Genomic DNA, 9,986 nt, shown 5'->3' on the forward strand with positions numbered 1-9,986 from the left:
AAAAATGACAAAGATCAGTGAACTCATGCTCTTCCACTCTGTCAGCTGCTTGATAAAATCAACACATTGTTGCCTTGTTTCAAAGGCAATCTAAATTGTTGGTGTTTTACATTTTGGTGCACACAAAACACACAGTGCTTCATTGACCTCAAACCAACCATAACCCCACTACTTATAAAGCTACAGCTTCTAGCAAATACAACTCCTTTTATTTTTTTCTAAAGAAGGTTACAGTTTTAGAACTCAAATCCATTTAAGATTTACAGCATCAAATAATTCTATTCTTTAACAAGGTGAAAAGCCCATTGAGCTATAAATGCTCTCTTCCAAGAGGGACATGCAGCATCAGGCAGTTACAATGATGAAAATCAACAAATACTGTATATTCATACATCGATACTTTCGAAAAGCCAAATGGTTCTGGACACAACAGCTTAAAATAAAAGTGAGGCTGCAAAAGAGTTCAAGCAAAATGAAAATATCTGGCTAAAAATGTGTGATTAAGACATTTCTTTCACCTTAGTGTTGAGACTCAATGTTTGACAAAGATAAAAGTACAATATATAGGATTTTGCAAATCCGAGGTGCAATAAAGATAGTGAAAAAATACAATGCTGCACACATAAGGATAAAAGTGGGAAATACACAGACAGAGAGCAAAATTATGAGACATCAACTCTATGAGAAAGGTTAAAAGAAACAGAGAGCTATCCTACCAAGCTTCCAAGTGAAGCTAAATGTTGTGGTTCTGGTCTTGGTCCTGATTCAATATCGGATTAGGTGGTCTTGACAACAACACTAATTTAAATATCTTCTCAATCCCCTTGTGACTGAAGACAGGTTTGTCAGAACATGAAGTGTGTTTGGAGGCGGACACTGAGCGGGGCTGTACTGTAAGCCTTCCCTCTCTCCACCAGGAGGCGCTGTTTACCCTTGTCTGCACTGAATCGCGCCGCAGAAGAAGACGGAGCGAAGCGGCGGCGTAAACATGGCCGACAGTGGAGTGACAGGTGAGTTTCAGACTCTGCTACAACTGTGTTTCATATCCTTTCACCTCTTTATCTCTTCATCCTGCTGTGTGGGCATCTTAAAGACGCAATAGTGTCCATATAGCCTGTGTTATGTGGCTTTTTAGTTTCCGGTTCGTGTTGAAGTAACTGTCTAAAACGCTAAAGGTGCTAACGTTAGCCTTACTAGCGTCTCCGTCGTGCACGATATTGCATCAGCTTTTATAATAACTTCCTAAAATAATGTAGTGGCTAAATATATGTGTTATTTAGCGTCACTGCTACTGGAAGTTATTTGAGGAGTTAAGTTTCGTGTTTGGTGTCAGTAGCTTTCAACACATTGTGCCACGTCCAGCTAACAGCTTCTATAAACTCGTGGCTCCTCTTGTATCTATCTTATCACATATGCGTGCTTTATGCTATTAAACAATACAGCTGTTTTCTTACAGATGGAACCGAGAAAAAAGAGGATATTGAACGTGCAAAGGTGGGAAAGTTCTCTTACATGATTGCTGTTTGTATGCTTGTGTGTGTCTTCTTTGACTCTCTGTTATTGCCGCTGAACAGAGTGAAGGCAAAGAGCTGACCAAAGAAGAGAAGCAACGCCTGAGGAAAGAGAAGAAACAGCAGAAGAAAAACAAGGAGAAGAAAGAGGACAAAGCTCCAAAGGATGGAGAGAAGGAAAAGAAGCCGGTCAGTTCAGCTGCTCCAGCATCTCAGCTTTCAACACAGCCTGCAACACAGAAAGGTGCGACTCATCCAGAGAGGACTGAGGTTTGTTTGTTGTGGACAAGATTATATGTTCAACTAAAAACTAATGTCTTTTTCAGCTCCTCCAGCAGTGCCTGCTCCTGCACCAGTTTCCGTGCCTGCCCCTGAGGCTGCAGCAGCCCCTGCTGACAAGCCTGCAAAGAGTAAAGCAGAGCTTAAAGCCGAGAGGAGAGCCCGGCAAGAGGCCGACAGGGCTACGAAGCAGGGCAAGAAGGGCGACGCGGGACAGCAAGCTCCCACAAGCAAACCTAAAGCGCCGCCCAGTGAACTGCAGCCAGGTATAGTACACTCAGGAGGGTTCAGCCCCAGTTTTTTTTTAGTGTGCAATCTACATTTATGAAATATCCAAATTGAGCTTTTCCCCGACTATCTGCCGAGCTCACAGCCAGTTTTGACAGAACAGCCACACTCATCCATTGCCTTCCGCATTAAGCCTAAAGAAAGCATGCAAACACACATGTGCCACACCTGTTATTCATATTGCCTAACTTTTGTTTATCGGACAGATTGTTAAAAAAAAAAAAAACAAGATTCAGATTGCGGGATTCCATTATGACGGCCGATATATCGAGTATCCCTTGTGATATCTGCCTTCTGAAATAACATCAAACATAAATGAAGACAAAGCATAATAGGCTGCATATGAAATATGTCTTGTCTTCTAGGTTCCTGTCATTGGCTCTGTTCACTGCAGGCAAATGCAACTTAAGTGTGATTTTTTTTTTTTTCTTATCACAAGTGACCCATATCTGATCTGTTTTGTGTCCGTGTGAACGTTGCAATTCTTACTTGTTCACATCAGACCCAGGCCTCACTCGTATGTGGTACCAAGTCAGATGCATATCTGATATTTTTCAAAGCAACCGCGGTTTGAATACTTAAGTCGTATGTATGCGACGTCCATGTCATTGATGTGGGATCTGTTCCCGAGGAAACTGTGCTTGCTTTTTACTCAGTCTCCTTTTTCTGTCCCTCATGTTTTTCTCAAAATTATGACAGCTGTTATTGCACAACCACTTGAAAATTGATATTCATGCACTGACCTGTGCGGCATGTATTTTTACTCCTGTGACCAATAATAGAGCAGATAAACAGCCGAAACGTCCTCCCGAGGAGGTGGGACTTAGTAGCAATTCCATCAATCAGTGATTAACAATATGAATGAATGACATGAAATCAAACCACCCAGCCCCGTTGGATGGCTGCAGCTTTTGGTGAAATTGAAGAATCATGAAGTGGCCCTCCCTAGAAATTTACCACCAGGGATACTCAGGCTTCTTTCTGCGCATACGTTCACTGTCTGGTCGCATCACGTTCACGCTGCACTCTGATAGAGGCCGCCTTTTAAATGTAGTGTGAATAATCATGCAAAAAATTCAGCAACTCAGCTAAAAATTAGATTTAAGCATCAAGACCTGCTGTGTGAACATAGCCATGTTGGACCACTTTAGGTGTTGTGGAAGCAGTGTATAAGGCAGATGGCTCATCGTTGTGCTGTGGAGAAAGTAACGTGCTTTTTGTATTTTAAGTGGTGAAGAGGCTCCCAGAGCACGTTCAAGTGGACAACCCAGATGTTTTGAAGAAATTGGCCAAGAAATTGGAAAGACAACAGGTGAGTTATGCTATTTGGTCTCAGAGAAAAAAAAACAGTACTTCTAGGATTCTTTCAAGACAGACTTTGCATCATTTCTAGGATTATTGCTCTTGTGCCTAATTCGAAAGTTATTTGATCTAATTTGGTACATTGGAAATTAACTATTGGAATATTTGCTTGATGTAACTTTATTCAGTGAATGAACCCAACAGCCAGATTCCTTTTTTTGTCTCTCTCTGCTTGTTTGAATGCCATTTGCTCGACTTACATTCTGTAAATGGTTACAAACAGACATTGAGACCTCTGTTACACCTGATGTTTCATGCGGTAACAGCAAGTGTTCGTGCATGGGATTGAACTTAACATTTCTTTCAGACACCAGTGCACCCCACTTTTCAAAAGGTATATGTAATTCAGGTCAGGCTTTATGTTGAGTGTGTTACGGTCACTTTTTCCAACTAACATGTTTGTAATCCAAAATCATCACACTTGGTCAGAGTCAATGGGGAGTGGAAAATTCCTTCTCCTGAAGACAGAGCTCCTGTTCATTGTGACCGTATTGCTGTGTTTTCCACCTACATCGATGAGTTGTTTGCCAGTGTGCTGTGCTTTGAAGTTAGTTTGGAGAAGAAACAGAAACACAAGTTTGTGAATTGTTTCTTTATTCTCTGAGGTGATTCTTGTATGATAATATCCTTTTCTTGATATAGAAATTTGGTTAATTTAGACTGTTTGCTTCTTCTGCTCTTTACCCATTGTACTTTTTTTTTTTTTTTTTTTTAATTGATTTTATTTATGTTTTTAGTATCACTTAGCCCAGCTTTAATCTTCCTGCTGTTGGACGTTCTGTGTTTCAGATCCCGCTCCGCTCAGACTATGGCTACAAAGTCAGCCTGTTTTCTCACCTCCACCAGTATAGGTCGCAAAGCTCCTCTAACTCAGCAACTCAGGTACGCTGGTTACAAACTGAAGCGGTGTGAATGTGCGTTTCTTTAATTCCATTGTTTAATTTGTGCATGTTTTGTCGTATGCAGCATTCCTTCCACGGTGATTCATCCTGCTAATCGTTCGACTGGGTCTCCAGTATTCGCAGGGCATCGTAGCGGTTCCAATGCTCGCTCTGTAGCCTTGCTGCTCCTTCAAACAGGTACTACGACACAGAGCTTTGACCATGGGTGTTGTTTGGGTATCTCTGCTGCGTTTTCCTCTGCTGTGAATCAGATGATAGAACGAGAAACGTTCTGCTCATTTCACTAGCGCTCTGTGATCAGTTCGAACTGTCAGCAGCCTCATAGACAAGATTAATGCTGTAATCCTCACTTTACCATCAGTCTTTTCACATGAGCGTCAGATAAGAATGGGGTTGAAAGATAGATGTTGTTGACGTGGACAAATATAGGTGGAACAAAAATAAAATGGTTTTTATTTAATTTCAGGTAATAAGAGGGACTATCACTACGCCTCCAAATGAAGAGCTATCGAGCGACTTGGTCAACAGAGTGGAAACCTTATATCAGGTAAAGAGCCAGTGGCCGGTGCAGCCTCACTGTATATTTACCTGCTACATCTTAACTACCTCCGCTTACTTTAAAAGCAGTTTTCCTAATTCAAACAATGATAATGAAACGGTAAAGCCCTTGTTTGAAGTGTACAACTTTATGCTTTGTTCTTTCAGTTTTTTAATCAATGTCTGCCCTCTGTCAGCGAGCATGGGTAATGCAATCAAGTACATCAAGAAGGAGATCTCAATATTCCAAGTCAGTGCAAAGAAGAAGAGGTTGGTGTCTCATTCAGAAACAGATATGAAATCAGGACACATTCACTTGTGGCAGATTTCTGACAGCGAACTGGAAACATTCTGGGAAAGTTATTCATTTAAAGTTTCCACGACTGAAGAGCTCTTCATCCCGGACTCTGTTTAGGCAAAGAGCAAGCTGCTGAAGATGTATCGAGTGCTACATTGATGAGAAAATCATTCTCAGCCGCTAAAGCATTGCCAAGTCCTCCATAGAGAAGATCAGCGAGTGGAGACGTCATTCTAGTTACGGATGGTAAGGCACTGAAAGCCGACCTGCGGATGAAGATCTTTATTTTCTGTGCTTAGTCTCATTTCTAAAAGCAGCGGTTCCTTGTTGCTGAGCGTTTTAAACAAATATTTCCAGACAATGTTCTGTCTCAATACTTTCACTTCCTGTTTTTTTTTTTGTCTGTCCCTTCTCAACCATCTCCTCCCTCAACACCGTTTTCCCAGATGTTACCCCATCTAATTTTCATTTCTCCTTCCATCCTCTATCAGCTCGGCGTTGGTCAACCACATTCTGTGCGAGGCCTTTGAAAAAAGCAGGAAGTTCCGCTGTGATCGTGGTGGACAGCAGACCTCGGCTGGAGGGCAGAGAGGCCCTGAGGCGTCTGGTCCAGGAGGGCATCAGCTGCACTTACGTTTCTCATCTCAGCCGGCTCTCTCTTACGTCCTTCCAGAGGTATTAATGACGTGACTTGACAGTAGACAGAGCACAGTGATTGCCAAGATTGAGGTTTGATCACATTGTGGCTTTGTGTTTAAGGGTTTCAAAGGTGTTCCTCGGTGCTCATGCCCTGCTGGCCAATGGCTACGTCATGTCTCGAGTGGCACTTCGCAGATCGCTCTGGTGGCTAAAGCCTTTAACGGTCCTGTACTTGTGGGTTGGCGAGACCTACAAGTTCTGCGATCGGGTGCAACGTATTCCTTCGTCTCCAATGAACTTGGTACGAGAAAAGCAGCCCCTTTCCACTCGCGACACTGTGAGAACACGTGGGTTATTTTCATTTCTTCATCCCCAGATGACCCCGACGACCTTATCGTGACCCGCAAAGGGAAGACGCAGCTGGAGGACTGGCAGCAAGTGCCGTCTCTGGGCCTGCTCAACCTGGTGTACGACGTAACGCCGCCCGACTTCGTGGACCTAGTCATCACAGACCTGGGCATGATCCCGTGCACATCGGTTCCCGTGGTGCTGCGAGTCAAAAACGTGGACCAGTAAAACGACCTCGACCCGAGTCAACAGGCTGCTTCTCTCTTCGTGCGCATGAACACTTTGCACACGACAAAAAATATCGTGCTTTTAGCATGCAATAAATATATATCCAAAATGACGTACGCTTTCTAAATGGCTTCCATGTGTTGTTTTTAATGGTGGAACTGAGTAATTACATTCATTTCCCAGTCTGATGTGAGGAGAAGGGCAGTTTTAAACTTTTTATTAATGGTAAAAGGCAAGATGTAAGGGGTTAGACATTAATGTACGTGCCTTTTCCGAACATTTAACTGCCGGTAGTAAAAGAAAAGCAAACCCCCTGCGCCAGTCGTCAGCCTCAGCATGTAGTTTTAAACCATCCAGAAAGCGTTTCCTAATTGCAGCTGAAGAGCAGTAGAGGAATTTTGTGGCGATCATAAAGACTCAGGACACGTTTATAATCAAGTTGAACACAAAGCGAAACTTGGAGTCAAATATGAAAAGATTCTTTTTTATGCTTGCTGTTTAACACTAAAATATACATTAAGTTATTACTGTGATACTGTCACGCTTGTATCTGGCACCATGTTTACCATGCAGTTGCTGAGAGATGCTTTACATAAATTCAGACTTTTGAACATTTTGCATGACATGCTGCACTTTATAATATACTGATGTTAAGTAATACAGTACATACAGTGTTTTCAAATCTTTATTAGAAGCTATAAAGTCATGAAAATTCAACATAAAAACAAGCTGACCGGTAACAGCAATATATTCAGCACTTGTGACCAACAAACGAGAAACAACACAAAATTGTGATTTTCTAAATGTTGGGATCGAGCTGTACAGCATCGCACGTTTCGTCTTCAACAAAATCCAGGTGAAATATCAAAATAACTGAAAATGGAACTCAAAGGCATGCTTTCATTAACGTGTCCCTGATCATCTATCTGAAAAATGGGGGGGTGGGGGGTAAAGTAGTTATTGCCACCAAAAAACAAACCCTGCAGTCATGTTATTAAAATTACAATGCAGTACAGACACCAAAGCTCAGTGCAGCATGAGATAATGGCTTCGGTATGAAAAGTGACTTGACCATTGCAGTCTGTACAGCATATTTTCAACGTGCAATAAACTGCTTTTCAACTGTGCCTCAGGACGTCAAACGACTAATCACGTAAACTTGTACACATTCGATGCGTTTGGCCGTAAAGGCCCCAGCAAGGCTAAAATATTCCCTTCATCCAGTGTTTTAAATTTGTTTTGTCAGCTTTGCTTCAAAATGCAGTCAGTGATCATTTCTAATAAAAAAAAAAACTTGGATCAAATCTCTCTAAAATTGCATCAATACTGTTGAATAAATTCAGTTTATAAAAAGCATACTCCCTTAAACCGCAGCTGCCCCGTGAAAAGGTGTGTAATCTTTTAAATACTGCGGGAGAAGCCCGGAGTGCTGTGGACTCCACATTTTCACATTCAGAAGAGTCTCTTTCATCGAGTGTCCAGCTCGGCCTCAGAGCGGCTTGGCTTTCCGTCTTTGGGTGACCCACAGAAACGCTGCGAGGACGACGGTGACAACCGCCAGACGCCAAAACACCTGCACAGCCGGGAACTCTCCCTGCTCCACAAAGAAGATTCAAGGTTAACCGTGAAGGAGAACGACAGGCGCAGACTGAACAACCTGCTGATCCAACCTCTCGAAGACACTTGTATCCGTAGTAGTTTCCGGCACAGCGGCACTGGAAGAAGCCGGGACCGTAGGGGGAACAGAGGGAGTTCTCCGGGCAGAGCATGGCTGTGGATTCACAATCAACAGTATGAATAGACGCCACATATTGTGAGGCAACTAGGAAATCAACCGAAGGAGAACTTACACAGCTGGCCGGTCTGGTCGCACATAGTTTTTTGACCTTCACACAAACACGGTTTCCCTTATTGACCCCAACACTTTCCCAAGATGCGTTGCCACCAGGACAATCAAGGTCTGGTGGCAGAATCCTAAAGATAAACCAAAAAAAAAAAAAATCTAAATGAAGGAATAAACACCAGGGCACTAAAGGGTTGATTTTCATAGTCAACCACTTACATGTAATTGAGCTCAGTGTAGCCTTGAAATGCTGTGTCGCTCATGTTGACAATGTGATTGAGTGAAAGGTCTCTGTCACAGAAACGTGCACAGTTAACAGAAATACTTCTAACTATAGACAGTATCGCACAGTAGGAACTGGAACATTATTTCTGCCTCTCAGGAGAAAGTAAAGACTTCAAGTTGTGTTCTGTTTGGAAGATGAAAGTGCTTTTTCAGTTCAACAGTTAAAAAAAAAAACGTCCTTATCTTGTTGCCAAAAATGCTCTTATCAACATGAGGATCAGTCTGAGGAGTCACCCGCATGTGTGTTGTGCATTTTTCTAAGTGCAGCTGGAACAGAGCCCACAATGTTTACTCTACTAAAGTAAATGCATGGACTGGAGTCTCTTATCCAGATGTGTCAAACATAAGGCCTGTGGGCCAAAACTGGCCTGCAAGACGGTGAAATCCCTTTCTGCTGTAGACAGTCTGATCGAAATATATGAGAGATGTAACAACAGTACTTACATTATTATGGCAGTTGATGCTTCTTTGAGATCATCCACAAAAGTTAGGGCACAATTGGAGAGATCTAATCTGCAAAAATACATAAAACACAAATCAGTATTAAATAATGCACAGGTGATTTCTCCTAAATAGTAGTACATGAGATTTTTTTCTTTTAATCTTCAAACAAAGTGCATATAAACCAACCTTTATGCATATTCATGGTCACGTAATTTTGAGAGGAGATTGAATGCAATAGACAAATCTACACTGAAGCCATAACGATTACGACAGGCCCTGAACGCCGCGCCATGTGTATTTACCCGATGATGCGTTCACGATCACTTGTGTTGTTCTTTCTCCAGCAGCAACGTCCGTCAATGTGTCCAGCGGATTGCCAGCAAAAATGACCCACCTCGGAGCTGTTTAGCATCGTCCCACCACACAATGTGCATACCTGTAATGAGACAAATAAACAACAACAACAACAAATGTGTTGACACATCCAGCGGCCAAAACATGTTGTTAATCCGGTCAATAACATTCAGCGCTACGTGTTTCTATTCACGACTGCAGCTATTACCAAATCGCCAACCTACCTGCGGCTCGCTCAATTCATAACTCGAGTTACAACATATATTTATGGTTGAAATGAGCATAGCAAGTTTCCACGAGCCATAAACAGCTTTCATTTTCAATGTCCGGAGTCATGTGATCGTCCTGTAGCTTCACGTGACATGCAGCAGCAGGGGCTTTGCGCTGAAATTACGCAGGAAATCTGAATTTAACTCAACACTATCTGAATGGTGTATTAATTTATTATTTCAAGTTTTTTATGCATAAAAAACGTTAGTTTATTCCAATATTTCATTTTCAAATGCAATTCACTATCACATCAAACGTTTAATGATGTGAACATCTACAAAAAAAACTCAACAGTCAAACAGCCATTTCAATTGATGTGTTTATTCAATTTCAGTTTTCATCGAAATTATAAAAAGTGGATATTTTTAATGTAATGAAAAATTGACTGCGCGTTCTCT

At 42.0% G+C, this 9,986-nt stretch overlaps 1 protein-coding gene and 1 pseudogene across 1 annotated transcript; one reads left to right on the top strand and one right to left on the bottom strand.

Annotated features, from left to right (window-relative positions):
• The first annotated feature begins 948 nt into the window (after positions 1-948).
• On the top strand, positions 949-6,537 carry LOC115402202 (translation initiation factor eIF-2B subunit delta-like; annotated as a pseudogene).
• Positions 6,538-7,061: 524 nt separating this feature from the next.
• On the bottom strand, positions 7,062-9,649 carry LOC115402216 (all-trans retinoic acid-induced differentiation factor-like). Its single transcript, XM_030110724.1, is given in 8 exon segments — positions 7,062-7,986; positions 8,063-8,163; positions 8,243-8,288; positions 8,291-8,366; positions 8,455-8,526; positions 8,965-9,033; positions 9,267-9,400; positions 9,543-9,649. Coding segments are annotated over 8 exon segments (696 nt in total). The 5' UTR covers positions 9,636-9,649; the 3' UTR covers positions 7,062-7,881.
• Between the last annotated feature and the right edge of the window lie 337 nt (positions 9,650-9,986).

Source organism: Salarias fasciatus, chromosome 15, assembly GCF_902148845.1.
Source record: "Salarias fasciatus chromosome 15, fSalaFa1.1, whole genome shotgun sequence".
Lineage (NCBI taxonomy): Eukaryota > Metazoa > Chordata > Actinopteri > Blenniiformes > Blenniidae > Salarias > Salarias fasciatus.